Genomic DNA, 19,245 nt, shown 5'->3' with positions numbered 1-19,245 from the left:
ATTAGTATTAAACAATGTAGTTATATATCTCTTATGCTGGTTAAAAGAGGTACACATTATCTGTAATTTGTAAATTATAATATATCGTTAAGGCATTAGTTAACTTTTCAATTGAATGTTTATTCATCATCATTATGAATGTAGCTTGAAATAATTATAAAGTATGGCCTTATATGACTACTAAAACTGTGTTTGAAAAACTAACAACTGTGTGTTGTTTGTGTTGCCAATTCATGAATGGGAAACGAAAGTCCTTTGGTAAATATAATGGTGCTTATTATAGTAAGTTATTGTACAGAATAAAAACGACTTGGTATTTTTGTATCTCGCTGTTGTGTCCGTTCTTATTATAAAATCTAATGCATTATAAACTATAACCAACTGTTCGTCTTAAGAATAATTTTACTTCTTCCATATTATCTATTAGCTACTTCGTTATTTACTATTTCACTATAATGTATTAAATACTAATGTGCAATCAGCAGAGATAACTATAAAGTATCAATTATACATAATACAAATAAAATATTAAGTATAGAGGTGACTTCTACTTTAAGCATTTTTATACCTCTCGTGTCGCTCATTATATTAGTATAGACTATAATAGATGTTTTTTACAATTTCTTTGGTCACAAATAATTTAATGAAAACTGTGATATTTACTTTTATGCGAAAAGCCTGAAGATGGCATTAAAAATAAATAAATCAAAATTTTACCTTGTTTAAAGAATCATACTCAATATATAATAATTGCAGTTTTACCTAATAAGTGTATGTGTAACTACTATAAGTGAAATAAAGAAATTTCTACGTAATATGGTTTTTTATTATAAATAAAAAATTTTGATTTTAAGATTATATTATGTAAAATCGCACAAAATGTGATACAATAATACAATATTGAGTCTACTACATTGTCTCGAGACGCGATAGTCATTTCGGCTGTCATCTGAATCTACACTGTTGCTTTATAGACATTTGCGGATTTGCCTGGCTTGAGAGCACAGAGTGCAAATGGCGGTTAGTCTGTGCCTTGTCAACGTAACCTATCTCGAGGGTTCTCTCGGAAACCTTAGCGCAGGCCGTAACAGCACAAATAACTTTAATTGGGCGCTCCTTAGAGTGACCTGGTGCAGACCTGCTCACACAAAAGTTAACTTTCAGTTGTCAGTCGTTTAGTATTGCCTGGCTAACATTACTACAACTTCTGAAAGCGCTATAGCTAAAATTAGTGGTGAAAGAAGCTCATGGTCTATTAAAGATGAACGGGAACAGTGCGTATGAAACCATTCACGTGTTAACTACCACAAACCTTTGAATCCAACACACAAATTATTTTAATATTGAAAAGTAAGTGATTAGTTTATTTAAATTTCAACTCTTGGTAGTTAATGAAACAAAGTGTTGCCGTCACTTGAACCTTCATATTTTATCGGCCGCTTGCAATCTCGAGGGTCCCAACTGAAACCAAAATAATCAGCTTGTTGATAGACGGCGGACTTCAAGCCATGGATGAAGTACAATAAGACGATAACTTGTGTGCCGCGCCTCTATGGCAAACTTTCATCATATTATTCCCGCAGGTATATGAATAGTCATGTAACTTTGTAATGGTTTAGTAATGAGATTTACTTCGAGCCTTACATCGAGCCCCGTCGTACTCGATGCACAAAACAGTTATCCCATTTATACACATGACACGACAGCCACGCCCGCCTATACCGCGTTCAAGCGAGGGCGGTCCGGAGAGGCCCGTGTCACGCCCGATCGCCGAGTAGTTCTTGCTTCGCTCAACGTACAGTATACCTCATTGACTACACTATACACCTACATGGGAATAGTCCGTCCACGTGTGCGTCTTCGTTGTAACTGGGGTACGATCGCCCAGCGTAAATTTTTAGTCGGCGGACCTCCAGTTTCCGCGGACTCAATTTCGATGAAGCTGCACAAAGTCTTGTTCAGCTAACAGCAAAACTTCAAATACATCAAATACTTATAATGTTAAGAAAAGTATGTAGCTGCCACTTGAACCTTGGGAGTTTTAACCGACGCCAAAATAATCGGAATGGTTACAGGAGACGAGTAACAGCTGAAATGCAATGGGGCGATAAGTTACAAGTCGCGTTACTGTGATAACTTTCCATGATATCTCCGCAGGCGTATAAAAAACTATATAAAATTGACAAATACAAGCATTATATAATGGCGTTCTGTATGGAACAGTCATGCAGTTTACTTCACCTAATAATCTTTAATTTCAATTAGAATAAAGAACTTCTTTCCCTACACCTAAGGTTCACTATTCGTAAAAAAGTTTTGCGATATACAGGCCATGCACATGATAGTTGGTGATGTGCTCTTACCAAAACAATGCTGATCAAGCCATTTAATACAAAATCTTGTCCGACACAACGTTAAACATATCTTCCAGAGGATATAATGCTTTTTTTCTTTGGCCCCTACTATAAGAGGCCTCTCGAATTTTCCCTGAAATGACTTAACAAAAAAGGGCTGATATAAACAGCTCACTCAATATTCTAGGCAGGCCCACCTCTGCGCCTCAGTATAACACTAATTTCGAGCAACAGTAACCTCTAACCAGTACAATGTTGTCCCGCATTCGGGGGACTCCGGTTCGGCTTCGAGTGCCGGTCTGGTGTGCAAATCAGGGAGGAATCAATAGCCTCCCTGATAGGCGAAATTGAAACTAGAAATGACTTCCTCGAGTACTGTAAAATAATCATAATACAAGCAATTAATAGAAATAAAACTAGGTAAAAACAAAACAAAATAAAAACAAGATTGAAGTAAAATAAATAATTAATTGTATAAGAAAACAACTGTGATAAATGTACCTAGTAAATAAGAACTGTAAAAAATAAGAAGACGAAAGAAAGAGGAATAGAGTATAAGGGCATAAAAGAACAGAAATGTAACATGATAGACAGAAAAGTACGGATGATAAGATGAACAAGAGAAGATCATGAAAATAAAAAATTTACGTGAAAAATTATTTGTAAAAAAGGTCCCTGTCCCAAAAATCAGATAAGGGTACGAGAGGCCCCCAATAGCGGGGGTCATAAAAAAAAAAACCACTAATTTCGAGCAACAGTAACCTCTAACCAGTACAAAGTTGTGCTGAGCCACCACTGTTCGATATCCATTATTGGCGCATCAAGAAGGCTAATATACTAAGTGGAGCAAAGTTTGTTCGTATTTAGTATGTAAACTCGAGACATCATTTTTCAAACTTTATTTACATTTAACTATAATACATATATAGGTGCCATTTTGCTCGATGACTTTGGCGTTAGGTGTAGTATGGTATTGGCATGGTGCTATTGCTGTAGAAATTTTAGGTCTTTTAATAAAAATGACGCGAAAGTAATTTTGACAGTTCTCTCTTAATGTCAACCTGTTACTGATTAATGAATCCTGAAGAGACCACAGCAGGTAAAAAACTGAAGGTGCAAAGACAAGGCACGGCAATATATGGTGGATGCATTATCACCTCCAAGCCCAACTCTATTAATTTATGCTCATATAAATGTGTGTTATGATAATGAATAAATGATATTGAATTTATTTTAATAAATTCTATTGAATTAATCTGGTCATTTTATCCAAAATTCTTGATTTAATCGTATCAGTAATTAGATATAGAGAAATCGATGACTCTGCACGACGGTAAAAAAAACACATTGTAAATTAACCCGGGTTTTGTAGCAGGCTGAAGTTTGAAGTCTGATCTTCAACCATGGCGTTTTCACACGTTCTGCTCTACTTTTGATCAACAATTATCATTCTCTTTAAAAACATAAGACAACAAAGAATCTCAAATGAGTACACAGTTCATTAGGTTTCTTTCAATAAACCCATGTGATACCTAAATATCGAAGTCTTTTTGACCCAGTTTTTTTTACACGGATCAGATTTGTTTTGTCATTTTTAATTCTTCAACGACGTGGTAAGCACTGCTATATCGATCTGAATCCACTTTTTCGAAAATACGGACCGAAATAGTCGTAAATAGTAAAAAAGCGATCATACTATTTTTGAAAAGACTTTTTTTCCTCTTTATATACAGTCCATAAAAACGACTGATGACTTCCGTTTATGTTTTTATTGGGTATATTAAGATTGTTTTAGGTATAGAGAACCTGGAGAGAGATTCTCTACCCTAATAGAAGTTAAAGATTATTAGGTGAAGTAAACTACATGACTGTTCCATACAGAACGCCATTACATAATGCTTGTGTTTGTCAATTTTATATAGCTTTTTATACGCCTGCGGAGATATCATGGAAAGTTACCACAGTAACGCGACTCGTAACTTATCGTCCCATTGCATTTCAGCTGTTACTCGTCTCCTGTAACCAATCTGATTATTTTGGCGTCGGTCGAAACTCTCAAAGTTCAAGTGGCAGCTACATACTTTTCTTAACATTATATGGTACAGTCGGACAAAGTAAAACACTCTAAAACTATATTTAATTTGAACTGGACTAGAACCTTGTTACAAAACTAAAAGATTCAGTGTCATTTAAGGCATATTTGACAACCTAACAAAAAATTTTGTTAATGTATTATATATTATTGTTTATATATTTAATATGCTTAGTACTACTAGTTCTTTGGTGTAACTTTTACCAGTTATTCAGAAAAGAAGAAATTCAATCAAGATGCTCAATTTTTAAAAAAAAAATGGAATAGGAGTATATAGGATTTTATTCTTTTTTTAATCACATTATTTGTAAAAAAAACTATACAACTGCCTAGTAAACTATGCAATGGTCTACTTTCAAAATTAATGCTTTCAGAAAAGTATAGTAGCATTTTTCCTATGACAAAGTTAATGGCAGGAACCACAATAATTGTTGTCTAGTTTTCAGCTAAGGTGGCAGTTCATAAAATACTATTCTCTAGTCTTCTAACAAATACATTATAGCAGGTATTTTGCGCAATCACCAAGTTTCAAGCCTTCAACTAAGCTAATGCTTCCATGAATGGTCACACTTTAGCTTCCTTTAGCCTCAAGGTTTCTTCAACGTTGTGACATTTGCATATGTCTATTACCAAAACCTGGATTCACCAAAATGCATATAAATATTCCAGTATATTTATTTTCAAGTAAAATTTCCTACGCTAAATGGGGAATAAAAGTTAATTTTATTTTGTTTGCAGATTTTTATTACATATGTAAAAAAGGTTAGTCTTATTGATGGTGATGTTCAAAAATAATACATAGAAAAGACAATATAAAGTTATTCTCTATGTATAGTAGCTTTATGTCTGTATTGTGTGTATGTAGTAAAACTAGAGACCAATTACAAGTCTTCACTTTAGCAATATAACTATGTTTATAACTTTATTACAATTCCGTTTATGAGAAAATGAAAGAATGCGTAAGTATTTCTAATATTTCATTTATATACATAACCATTTATATACTATATACACGTTTTCTTAAAATGTTAACTCATCTTTCACTATTCTGAAAACCTAATTTATTCCAATCTTCTTTTGCCATAAGATTATTTTCCATTCTACACGCTAAATATTCTTTGGCTTCTTCACGACATAAAGAATTGTTGTTATTGTTATTGAATAAGCACTTCATAAACCTTGTCATGCTCTTTTTACATATTCCGTCGTGATCTAAGGGAAAACTTCCTTTATCGGGCGGTGTGGGGATAAATTGTTTTTGACCAAAAGTCATTGCAGTAGACATTTTCGTTTATAATTACTTTAGCTGCCACTTTATAAATATAAATTATATTATTAATTACAACTTTGAGTTATTAGACATCAATAGAAAAATCATGACAGTTATCATATGACAAATGTCAACTCAATACTGTATAAGTACGGCCAAAATCAGCCCTTTTTATTATTCTTTTTGATTGAAATTAATTAAATTGGTAAATAAAAAAGGTACTATTTTGCATAATGAAAATATAGTGATTAAATTTAAAAATGTTATTAATGAGACGATTGATTCATCAGTATGCGAATACGAAAATGAAAGAATGGTAAACTTTTCTATAAAAAGGCGACAATTTACGATATAAGTTTTAAGTACTACATGAGACAAAATTTAAATTCTAGCACAGTCTTTTGCTTAAATGTTTAGAAATTGAGATTGAAGATTGCCAGCGTAATTTTAAAATGTCAAAATATGTCAAAACCCACGTGTGTATATCTGTCATTCATAACTTTATTTACTTAGGAATTTAAGTACACTGCAGCGTATAATTGAAAATCAGTATAACGAAATATATTTCAAAACCTAAAATTTCTTAATACACATCCAGTATAGAATATAACTTGCAAAGTCGATTTACGATGTCACGACTTATTATAAAGAATTTGCCAAACAAGGTAAGTTTTACTTATTTCTAATCACTGATAAAATATTATTTATTTTTTCACATATGTAATTAATAAATGATTTAAAGATTACAGTCGAAAAACTCAAGGATTTATTTGGTCAAAAAGGAGAAGTAACTGATGTGCAATTAAAATACACGAAAGATGGAAAATTCAGAAACTTTGGTTTTATTGGGTACAGAAATGAGGAACAAGCTTCATCTGCAAAGGAATATTTCGATGGTACTTGTGTTAACTCCATGAAAATTAATGTACAGTTTTGTGCAAATTTAGGAGATGAAAAGAAACCCAGAGCTTGGAGCAAGTATGCTACTGATAGCTCAGCTTACCAGAAATTTAATAACAATGATCATGACAACATCCCAAAACCCAAACCCGACAAGCTAAGCAAGGCTGAAAGGAATAAAATGAAAATAAAAGAATTACTACAAAAGGTGCATATGTTTACAATAATTATTAATGAATGTCTAATGTTTATTTTCTTGTGAATGTAGTAAATATTGGTGTTAAGGTTCGCAATCGGCGACCAAGGCCTTATAGAAATGTCATTGGTGCCCAATAGGTGGACCAACAACTTATAAATAATTAGCCTATGCAATAAAAAAACATTGAATCAAATAAAACAAGAATCATTACACCAAATAATTTTATTTGCTAATTTGATGCATTTTATACAAATGGTTTTACAGCATAAAGGTGATCCTTTATTTGAAGAATTCATAGAAGCACATGTCAATGAAAATACAACTTGGATAAAAGAAGCTTTAGAACAAGTAAAGAGGGATAAAGAAGATTGTGGAGATGTAGAAGTTTTAATAGAAGAAGAAAATAAGAATAGTAAGGATGATGCTGTAACTGATCCAGATATAGGTGTAACTAGCAACCAAAAAGTGGCTAACAAACAAATAAGTGATTTAGAGGTATAAAATACCATACATTTTTTTAAAAATAATTTGATAAACACCAGTTTTCATATACTTACTGTTATACATTTTTGATTTACTGTTGGGTATATACCCAATACAAAACACTGCATTATTATGTGCATCTGCATGTACACCTCTATGTATCCAGTAAATGGAGTCTGTCAATGACAAAAATATACCAACTACAGTCTTCAGTTAATTTTATGGTAAAAATGCATTTATACACTAAGATTATATTAAACTATTTTACAAATTTTGTCAAGCACTATTATCTTCAAAAGTGCTTGAACATATTGACTAGTTAATGTTTCTTTTTCAAAAAGAATTACACTTTTACTAATAACTAAATTTGTCTTTATTTTTTAGTACATGAAGTTATTAATAAAAAAAGTTAATGTTAGTGCTGAAATTGTTGAAAAAAATGAGAAAGAAGAAAAACCTAAGAAAATCAGAAATAGACCATTGTTTTATTGTAAGGTATGTAACATACAATTTCATAAATGTAATTAACTTAATCATAGTCAAAGTTAGCCATTGATCTTGCAGTGCCCGCATCCAATAAATTCCTGCTACCTTATCTGTCTCGTACCTTATTGCCATCAGGTGCATGGGCTATATATCTCGCCCACTGCCTCTTTAGATGATAAATTATACTTAATATTTAAATGAAATGTGAGTGGTGTATAGTTGCACTTATGCTATAAATCCATAGTAAACTGATAATAGCTACTAAACAGGCTGTGATTGTCTCTCTCAGCCACCATCAAAATAAAATGCTAAGCATATATCAAGTGATAGCCTAAACACAGATTCTTGCCTGCACTCAGTCACTCCAAAAAGCTTCCAGCATAGCAACCCAAGAATTTGGGAGTCCCAAACCAGTAAAATATATTAGTGACCCTAGAAGTGGCAACATGCAAGGTAGTAATGTATACTTTTTAACTTTATGCAACAATAAAATACATGTGTAATGATTATATAATGCTCCAACAGTTTTAATATAAAAAAAAATCCCTCAATTTTACAGATAACAGGATTACCTTATAAATGTAAAAAGAAAGACATAAAAGAATTTTTTAGACCCCTGGTGCCATTCTCACTCCGACTTCCTCTAGGCAAAGGAAAGAAGTTGGCTGGATTTTGTTACGTTGGTTTTAGAACAGAAAAAGAATTGAAGAAAGCACTCGCTAAGGATAAATTGTTTATAGGTAATATTAATGGTAACTTACTTATACCATAAGTATACATACACTCAATTTTTTATCACTATCACTGGAGTGTATATAAGCAATTACGTTCTGCATTGAAACCAGATATTAAACAATAACAAAACACTTTCAACAATGTAAGAGATCACGCAGACAGGCATTAACCTAAACTAAGAGAAAAGAACGTAAACTATTTACACTGTGAAATGCCTAAAAGTATCCCACATTTCAAATATAACCATACTGTATAAAATTATTTTCATATGAAGCAAATCGATTAATCCTTGACATATACTCTATACTTCTAATCCATCATATAATAATATGAACACTTTACTATTGATTAACCAATCATTTATGTAATAATGTTTTTGTAATTGGTGTTTATTCGATATATCTTGCTTATATTTGGGGCCTGGAGCAGATTGGGGCTTGTGCCCCCCCCCCCCCCCTAAAGAGTCTAAATTCTTTATTTATATATTTTTCCCATAAAATAGTAAAAAATCCGCCCAATTTTGTTTTTTTTTTCTTTTAAATATTAAAGAAATCAAAATAATTTTTTTTCTTAAAGGGACATGACCTTCACCCTTTTTGTATAAAACAAAAATGTGTTACCAGAATTTTTGGAACCCTTTATGAACCTATCTTTGTGGCTTATACATTAAGGGAGAGGATCATGTCCTTAAATGTTGAACACATACATATCTTCTTGTACATTTCATGAACACAGATATGTGTTTTGTTACTTAGGGCCCTTTTAAAAAAACACTTGTTTTGCGAATGAAAGGCTTAAACACTGTGTATATTATAATTTGTAACCTTTTACTTTTTTTAATGTTCATTTTATTTAACAACTTTTTAGCACAATAATAGTAAAATTCGATATTCTTTTTATGCTATTTACTTTAAATTATGGTTTTCATTTTCTTTTAACGTTTCATTATTCATCATTAAAAAAAAATTCAAAAAAAATATTTTCAACTTTGGTGCCCCCCTGCTTGTGGTGCCTGGTGCGGCCGCCCAGCTCGCCACCCCCTAGCTACGCCACTGAAACTCTTAGTATTCTTCTCATTTTATCACTAGTCATCATACCATGTTTCTAAATATTCCATATAGTATCAGGAATATTATTCATAATGATTTTTACGCCAGGAAATCATCGTGTTCATGTCCACAAGTATGAAAGTCAATTGAAAAAAGATGAAGAAGAGGAAAAATTAAATACAAAAAAAAGAGAAGAGGTAAATATATTTCTTTTAATAACTCCAAATTTAAGAGTGATTAATGTATAATATATGTTGAGTTTATTCCTGTAACATAGAATGCGGATAATGAAGAAAGTATAGGAGAAAGTGGAAGCATCTTTGTAAGAAACTTGCCGTATGTCGTTTCGGAGGAAGAACTTACAAAAGCTTTCGAAAAATATGGTATGTATGTACCAATACAAAGGTTGTTAATAACATTTTTAATTTTATACAAACACAAGGATAGGGAGGTTGCTTAAAGGTTTATTTAAAAAATGGTAGCTTTCCAAATTTTTAATGTGAATCTTTTAGGAAACCAAGCATAGTAAAGTAGTGTTGGCGTCGGGACACGTCTTACAATAAACCCTCGTCAATAAATTAATAAAACTCGTGATTTATCATCGTTTGATAGCAGTTATAATGTTCCTTCTCCAGTTGTATTCCATGAATCTGTAAGCCTTGAGTCACAGTCCATAACAACTTCGCAAATATTCCTCCTTCACACTCAAGTATTTGAGGCTAGAATTTTATCGGATTGGGTGACCCCCGAGCATTAAATGATGATTAGGCTCAAGGGCCTCCAGGATGACACCTGGCCTTGAGCTGTCACTCGTCGATAGGTCTCGCTTAGCATTCCGACACAAGGGTGCTAGAGAGGACCGAACTTTGACTTGGTCGGTATTGCTTGGCTAATATCATTACTACCACTTCGGAAAGCGTTAGCGCTGGGAGAAAAAATGGCATAACAACTCCGGGTACACTCACTATCATTCTAGTAATATAAGCTTTTTTCATTTTTACACATGCATGCATATTATTCTTTTTGACAGGACCATTGGCTGAAGTTAATATGCCTATAGATCCAATACTGCGACAGCCCAAAGGTTTCGCAACAATAACCTTCCTTATGCCTGAACATGCAGTCAAAGCTTACACTGAATTAGATGGAACATCCTTTTGTGGCAGAATGTTGCATTTGTTACCAGCTAGAACTGAGAAATCTAGTATAGAAGAAGATGACAGTAAGAAATATTCCTTATTTTAAAATTGTAACTGTACTAGCTTGTATCTGTTATCCTTATAATGATCTAACTGTTCCAACATTTAAATTATATCATAGCTAGACAGTGCACTATGCTAACACATGCCTATTAAAAGATGTTATATGCCTTACAGATTCTTGGCTATAGTTTGCACCTGTAAGATAAGGTGGTTCATTACCGACATTTTCTTTCACAATTTGTGGGGGAATTTTTTTTACTTTATTTGTAGAAATATTTAATTCGCCACCATGGTCGTTAATAAAAACCTTAGATTACTTGTTGCCTACTAAGAATTAAATAAATAAATAGCTTAAATATAGGTTAAATAAATAAAAAGCTTAATAATGATTTAATTAACAATTTGTTTCTACAATTTTTAAAAGTAATGTCTTACTAATATAAAGATGGAATTTACTTATAATTTGTTAATGAAAGTCAATTTCCAATTTTTTGCTATTTGTGGGAATAATTGGTGTACAGCTTTTTTCTACTATTTTAATGTGATTCGATCATTGGGTATTTTAATAAAATTAATTTTAAAAAAATATTGGTGATCTGATTCTCATGGAAGGGCAATGCTCTATAACACTTATTATACCAAATTATATTATTTTATAGGTGATCTCACATTCAAAGAGAGAAAAGCCAAGAAACTTAAGGCGCAGGCCAAGTCTTCACATAACTGGAATTCACTATTTTTGGGAGCCAATGCCATAGCAGATGTTGTTGCAACCAACTACAACACTACAAAAGAACAATTACTGAATGATAACAGTAAAGGTAAATTATTAATTTTTCTTATCTTTAATTTTAAAGCATTTCTTATGACTTAGTAGCTACAAATACTTAGTCCTCCAAATGCTGTAGATCACTTAAGATATGTTAATGTTCAACTGCCTTGTTGATTTAAACGAAAAATATATTTTTTTTTAATTAAAAGACGTTTTTTGCAATACTCTTTCTATAATTGGTTTAAAAGAGATATTTTGTATTTTATAGGAGGGAGGAGAGATCTAGTTAGTGAAAAATTAATTCAAATAGAAAATAACTTCTCTCCGGAACTATTGAAGTAATGAAGGAATATACCGAAAAAATTAGGAAAATCATTCACATTTATTTTTTCCATTGTACCATTGGAAAAAAAAGGGCTTGGCAACAAGACAAACAAGTTGCGTTAAATAATTGTCTCTTCGAAAATCATTTTTTTTTATTTTATTTATTTCAATAATTTATTTGTTTTGTGTAGTGATTTTAGAAAATGCGGTACACTTTTCAACTAAATGTTTTTTCTTATGATACCAAATAGGGCTATAGTTATAGGTGTACATTAAAAAATGAATGTATAGCCCATTTGCGAGATTTACAGTTTTTATATCTATTTTCAATGACTGCATAGGGTGATCACTTTGAAATATGTTACATTAATTTATTTTTCTGTTGGGATGTGGCAGGATAATAACCACTGGCATAACAAAGTCTCTAGTGAGATTATAGTACACAATGATTAATTTTTATATGCATTTTATGATATATTATATACATTTTGAAAATGCTTTTTCTTACTGATGTGATTAAATTATTAATTATTTCTGAAACCAATGTATGCACTTAATAATTTTGTAATAAATATCATTGGATATGTGGCCAGATACTATACTAATGTAAATATATTTTTATTTCTAATTGTTTAGATACCAGTGCTGCTGTAAGACTTGCGCTTGGTGAGACGCAACTAGTTGCTGAAACTAGATCGTTTTTAGAAAACAATGGAGTGTACTTAGATGCTTTTAATAAGGTAAATAAAGTTTGATTATATGTAATATTACCCTTATATTTCCATATATTTTGTTTACAAGCCTCTACTACCCTACGTATAGGCCGTGAATAAAGCATAATTATAAAGCTATAGAGTTAACAATCGTAGATAATAGTAAAAATGTAATTTTTTTATTTGCTAAATAAATGAAAAAATGAAATTTATATTTGAGAAGCGTAAAAGTTGTAGTGAATATCATCAAATGATTTGACGTTTAGTATTAAGTTTGTAGGAAATTTAATTTTTTGTATATTGTCAATTACCTTTAACTTTTATTTGGGATGATTAAAAAGTTACCTAACTTTTATTCCAGCCAGCGCAAAAACGTTCTAAAACTTGTATAATCGTTAAAAATTTGCCGTCAAACACGGATAGAGATGAAATAAAGAATTTGTTCGAGAAATGTGGGCAAATTGCGAGATTCCTTATGCCCAAACATGGAATAACTGCGTTGGTGGATTTTATAGAACCATTTGAAGCCAAAAAGGCGTTTAATAAACTCGCATATTCCCAATATAAAACTGCGCCATTGTATTTAGAATGGGCGCCAGAAAATGTTTTTGCTAAAAGTATAGATACAAAAGAATCGAAGGATGTGAACAATAAACAGAACTTAGAAAAACAAGACATAACTAACACTGAGAAAATAGAAAAACTGGACACAATTAACACTGAGAAAATAGAAAAACAGGGATTAGAAGACTCAACGGAAGCGGATACAGATATACCAGAAAATGACAGTACATTATTTATTAAAAATCTCAATTTTACTACTACGGAAGACAATCTAAAAGAGGTAAATAATCAACATCATTTCAGCTGTAGCACATCTAGTGCTACACCGATAGGAAGCGGCTTTTATTCGACGTCTACCCAAGAAATTAACAAGGCCGTTTGTTCGTTTCTATATGTGTAACTGAAATTATCAAATTAATGTATACTCTATAATTCTTAACAATACCTTTCATATTTTTATAAAATTGTTAAAGAACTTTGTCCGGAAGGATATTAGTTGCCATCAACAAATGTAAATAAATCTAAAGATGCGTTTACATCTGGCTATTTTTTTACGTGTGTTAGTAACAATTTGTTTATTTTTTATCATCGCTTCAGCTGTCGGAAAATGTTGTCTTTGATGGGTTTTGCTACATAGCAATTGCCTCACTCAATTTGCCAATGTGAAAAATCAACCCACCAAATCACAGACTAAAAGGAATCCAAAGTATAGAAATCTGTCCAAATACGCACCAAGTCTAGGATAATCAGGAACAATTGTCAAAAAGCAATAGCATGTAATAGAATCTTTACGCCGTTATGGCGGAAATCATGCATTTTCCGTTATTATTTCTGGCGAATATAATATATTTTTGTTATTAACTTAGTTGTGTAGCTCAATTCTATAACTTCTTTAATTATTTAACAGCATTTCAGAAGCTGTGGAAAAATACATAATGTGATTGTTGCTAAGAAAAAAGATCCAAAGAATCCTGGTAAATTTCTATCAATGGGATACGGTTTTGTTCAGTTTTATAAGAAGACACAAGCAAACGAAGCTCTGAAATCGCTACAAAGTTCTATTTTAGATGGCAAAACCTTAGAACTAAAGCGGTCGGAGAGAGGGAATGTGTGAGTTACTCTAAATAGATACAAATATCTTAAATCTAATTCAACATTTAATATGCATATATAAAATATGTGTTGTTTTTCAGAACTGAGCTAAGAACATCAAAGAAGAATTCTAAAGACACGACTCAGAACGGAACTAAAATACTCGTCCGCAACGTGCCATTCCAAGCTAACAGAAAAGAATTGAATGAAATATTTAGGTATTTGTTATTTTGTACCTTTATTACACTTGTATTCCGTAGTCTGACAATACACACAAAAATTTGAAAACACACTTGACATTATATGAATGCCCCCTTGACCACCCTTGCGGGTAGAATTTTGTGAAATCATTCTCAACAACTACAGGTCCTATTCGCCGACAAGATAGTAATACTTAAATTTCAAGTCTCTACGCCTTATTGTTCCAAAGAAATATTACATTAATTTTAAATGCTTTGTTTTGCTCGATGAATTCGAAAATTCGAGTTCATCGTCATCCTTCTCGCGGTTCTATGTCAAACATTGGTTTTGTAACTGAATGAAGTACCAGATTTTCATAAAATTAAATACAACTAATATTTTCCTAATTTTTAGTATCGTTATCTTAACAAGTTATTTACGATGATGTATAACGTCTGTCGGCAGTTTTACTAACTCTCTTTAGAAAAACGCATTTTTTCTAGTAAGACTAGTTCTTTAAATTTATATTCAAAATTGTGCATATTGAATTCTAATTTTAACTAAAGTATTTAGCGCTTACAGATTGGCGTCTTGTCTCCACAGTGATTGTGTACTTCACGTGTCTACCTCGAATTAAAAATAAATATTGTAAATGAAAGAAATAAAAAAAGCATCTCTGCCACTGCAGTTATGGTGGAACCGTATCACTGACCGTCAAACTTGCCGTCAATTGACTTTCACACATAAAAAACGAAGTTATGACGAAACAAATAATCAATCACAAAACACCAGGGATAATGTTTAGCTTATGCATTTGAACAATGTCTTCTTACAATAAAAATTGTTATCACACCGATTGACGCGTGATATGTTGACAATGATAAAAATCAAACCAAAACGATTTCTTGGAAATACTAGATCATTCAGGGTTAACTTAAAAAATGTCCACTATAATGCTCACTCGTAATGTACACCGAGACTAAGTGCAAAATTTTATTACTACCGATATGTTCATATTATATATTGTAATATTTGCTTGTATCATGAATAGGAACGTGTTTATAACTTTATGTTCTTAACAATGATTTCAGAGCGTTCGGCGAAATAAAAACTATTAGGTTACCGAAGAAACTTACCACCGGCTCAGACCAACATAGAGGTTTTGCTTTTATTGACTTTCATTCGAAAGCTGATTCTAAGGTTAGTTCCGCAAAATTTTTTCACACTTTACCATATTTAGTGTACAGAGTAAAAACATCAATTAATGTCTAACTAATATTTTTCAGTCTGCTTTTGAAGCATTATGTCAGTCAACACATCTTTACGGAAGAAGGTTAGTCTTGGAGTGGGCGGACCAAACTGATGAAAATGAAGATATCGACTTTTTGAGAAAAAGAACTGCTCAAGTTTTTCATGCTAAAGTCCCAGGAGGCAAGAAATCTAGAAAAGCGGCAATTGATGTTGAAAACTTTGTTAACGGCGAATAAAACATTAATATAATTTATTACACACATTAAATATACATTGTATTCCATAATTTTACTAATACATTGATTAATCATTTTTTTGGTATCTGAGATTATTCTCAAAAAATTCTCCACATGCTCAGGTTTATACATCAACTACAAGCAACCTCTCTAAAAGTCAAAATATTCTTAGATTTAAAGCAGAGATAGAATGAAAGATTTAATTATCTCCACTCCACTCCGTCAAAAATGCTCTCCATCAGGTGTCTAAACTTATGGATGCAAGAAGTCTCCAGTCTGTTAACTTGCTTGTGCAATAATAACATAGGGAAATTAAAATAAACAAGTATGTAATACATAGTCACCTTTATTTTAATGATGACAGCACATTATAAACTAATTCTGGATGGCATACAAAATTACAATTTCTCTCTTAACTCATTGTCAAATTAATATAAAGAAAAAATACAATAGCTGTGTGTTTTTATGACTAAAGGTTCTCAATATTGTTAATTAGTTCATAAAATATTTAATATTGACTATGTTTACATCAACTCTGTAATTAAACTCAAAGCTACTTAATGAATGTATCAATGGTACTTAAATTAAAGAATGATTGCATTGTTTTGTTGTTTAATAGATAAAGAAACAAAGTATAGTCATGACTATCCTGATGAGGAGAAACATCAGCAGATAACAATTTCATACATAAATTATTGCACTACTCCAATATGCATTTTAATAAGCAAGATTAATAATATATTTACAGTCCAAAGAAACAAACAATAAAAACAAGTTCAAATAAAAAATATTTCACCAGTATGCTTTCATGAACTAAGAATAAGCATATTGAAATAACTACATCATCACTTTACTGCATTCAACCTGATGTATTATCAAACATACACTCTATAAATGTAAATAGATCTTAATCAATTACTAGACATTGCTTTTAAACTACAATCAGTAATCATAAAAAGGTTTATAATTTAATGAAAGTGAACACCAAAACATTCTAATCATGTTTGTAGGTACAAGGTTCCATTATTTAAAATTTATTTCTTATCATACCATTATGTTATAGCTAATACACAATTAATGTGCCTCAAAACAAGATAGTAAATATATTACTGGGAAAGGTTAATATGTTACGCAATAATAATTTTGGGAAAAAAAACTTCGGACATTAACATACAGCAAATACACTTTTGTGCAATGCATACCGTACTGAAGTTATATTAGGTGTATACCATTTTACACAACATTACTAATTTAGAGAATTTCAATCAATTTTAACAGTTGAATAAATTTTTCTAACAAATATGCTGGTGCCTATGTAGCCTACCGTACCACAAATTATGCCAAGAGCAAGACTAAATAGGGCCATGTAGCCAAAGTAGAATGCTGTTTGGAACAATCCGTACATCTTGGTTTTAAACAGGAAGTAATAGAATGAGTACAAGTAAACATATAAGGCTGTACTACCAGCAGAAAGGAAACTAGTCCATTGCCAACGGTAATCCTCGGCATTCAATAAGAAGTATGTGCAAACTATAGTCACACAAATTGTTACAATCATAAGAATTAAGAACACTAAAAGCATAAACCCATAGACATAGTATATCTTGTATGCCCAGAATGATGTAAAAATAAAATACATTTCTATAAATATGGATCCAAAAGGCAAAATCCCTCCCATAATAATAATAATGAATGGCTCCATAAACCACTTCTTTTCTGGTATGGGCCTAGGAACAGCATTAATACGACAAGGATAATCGGGTTGGCCTGCTAAGTTTCTTCCAAGTACAGTTCCCACCAAAGTAAGAGGTAATATAACAAAAGTACAAATGGACATCACAGCAATCATACTGCCAAATGGAATAGCTCGTGATGCATGGTAGTACATTGCAATAAAGTTGATGAAAAATGCAGTACCACAAACAAGAATGGGCAACAGGAATGCAGATAGCAACATTTGTTTTATCCACAGTTTTCCACCCATTCGTGCATACAATGAACCACCAAAGTAACCGTTAACAGGTGAAGTAGCTGCATAGATAAAGATAGCTGTAGAAAGTAAAGACCCTCTTTCAGTATAAAGTTCACCAAATATTGTGAAAATTATTACAGCTAATGTAACTACTGTAAGTTGATAGCCTGCACCAACCAGTGCAGAAAACAGAGCTAAATGTGGAACTGGTCTAAAAACATCACCATGCACCTGTTTCCAGCCATACTCATCTCCTAAATCTTTCTCTAAATCATCCAGGTCATCATCTTTTGAATATCTGGCATAATCCTTACGCAAAGTTCTCATGAGGATCATAGAAACCAAACCGACTAAAAATATAACCATCATAAAACTGTTAAATATACTAAACCAGTGTATCCTGTGTTGGAAAAAGTTTGGATCCAAGTACTTGTCAAACCGATCCTCAAATCGAATGTTGCTCTTTTTCCAATTCACTTCATAAGTAAAGGGAATCTTTGCGTCTGGGGTGAGTCGTTCTTTATTTTCGGCGGTAAGATTAACTTCAACGATCCTGTTACCATTATACCCAATGTCGAACTTCTTATGAGTCCAAATGTAATGATGGTCGCCGTCTATTTCGCCTACGATGCCCCATATCGGTAAATCATCTATATACATCTGATACCAATAATGATTCTTTACAGCATACACGAGCGCTTTGTAAGATTGGTCGTTTAGTTCTATGGCACAAAACTGCTGGGCAGGCACATTATCCTTGTAAGTAATGTCTAAACCACTAAATTCCAACTCCACTCCTTGTAATGCTTCAGATAAAGTTTCATGATAGTGGCCGATAGTAACTTTTGTGCCAACACAAAATGGTAATGAAAAATACGCATAGGTCTCTTGACGGTTGTGATATGGGCCTACAGTGTTCATCCACAAGACAACTTGTTCTCCATCTTTATACATATGAGTATGTTCATCACAATTAACAGTGATCCACCACAAAAATAAAATATACAGAAACTTCATTTTAAGTTAACGGTATAAAAACTACTAATATAAAGTTATAAACATAACACGTAAGTGAAACGCCGACGTCGGACATCTAATAATATTGCCATGAAATAAATGTTCTATATGTCAAAAGGCGATCACTAATCAGTGTTGTCAGTGTCATCCTTTTTTTTTTAAAGAACACTGCATATTTTTTTACCAGTAAAAGACGGTTACAAAATATTAATTAAAAATAAAGTATTAATAGCCCATAAAACTGAATTGTAGCGTTTATTAAATACTTACAAAATAGTGAAAATATTATTTAGTTTATTATTGAATGTTTTCAAGTAAATAATACTTAAAAAAGGACTTTTTGTTAATAAAAAC

General features: G+C 31.9%; 3 protein-coding genes across 3 annotated transcripts; 1 reads left to right on the top strand and 2 right to left on the bottom strand.

Moving 5' to 3' along the window:
* Positions 1 to 5,218: 5,218 nt before the first annotated feature.
* On the bottom strand, positions 5,219 to 5,828 carry LOC137933533 (cytochrome c oxidase assembly protein COX19). The gene has a single exon (XM_068777493.1). It carries the CDS (start codon positions 5,729 to 5,731, stop codon positions 5,480 to 5,482), a length of 252 nt encoding a protein of 83 aa, XP_068633594.1. The 5' UTR covers positions 5,732 to 5,828; the 3' UTR covers positions 5,219 to 5,479.
* Positions 5,829 to 6,225: 397 nt separating this feature from the next.
* On the top strand, positions 6,226 to 15,978 carry LOC137933119 (probable RNA-binding protein 19). Its single transcript, XM_068776901.1, has 15 exons — positions 6,226 to 6,381; positions 6,459 to 6,824; positions 7,080 to 7,310; positions 7,683 to 7,793; positions 8,344 to 8,524; positions 9,677 to 9,765; positions 9,846 to 9,951; positions 10,599 to 10,790; positions 11,430 to 11,591; positions 12,503 to 12,606; positions 12,941 to 13,423; positions 14,051 to 14,253; positions 14,337 to 14,453; positions 15,507 to 15,615; positions 15,702 to 15,978. Exons 1-15 carry the CDS (start codon positions 6,346 to 6,348, stop codon positions 15,900 to 15,902), a joined length of 2,691 nt encoding a protein of 896 aa, XP_068633002.1. The 5' UTR covers positions 6,226 to 6,345; the 3' UTR covers positions 15,903 to 15,978.
* A 257-nt stretch (positions 15,979 to 16,235) lies between these two features.
* TM9SF3 (transmembrane 9 superfamily protein member 3) lies at positions 16,236 to 18,969 on the bottom strand. The gene has a single exon (XM_068776902.1). It carries the CDS (start codon positions 18,889 to 18,891, stop codon positions 17,164 to 17,166), a length of 1,728 nt encoding a protein of 575 aa, XP_068633003.1. The 5' UTR covers positions 18,892 to 18,969; the 3' UTR covers positions 16,236 to 17,163.
* Between the last annotated feature and the right edge of the window lie 276 nt (positions 18,970 to 19,245).

The sequence above is a fragment of the Battus philenor genome, unplaced genomic scaffold (assembly GCF_028537555.1).
Source record: "Battus philenor isolate CCGP_79_NKW_IND1 unplaced genomic scaffold, ilBatPhil1.0.hap1 SCAF_13, whole genome shotgun sequence".
Lineage (NCBI taxonomy): Eukaryota > Metazoa > Arthropoda > Insecta > Lepidoptera > Papilionidae > Battus > Battus philenor.
Note: the sequence above shows the minus strand (reverse complement) of the source record. Positions and strands in the feature narration are given on the sequence as shown.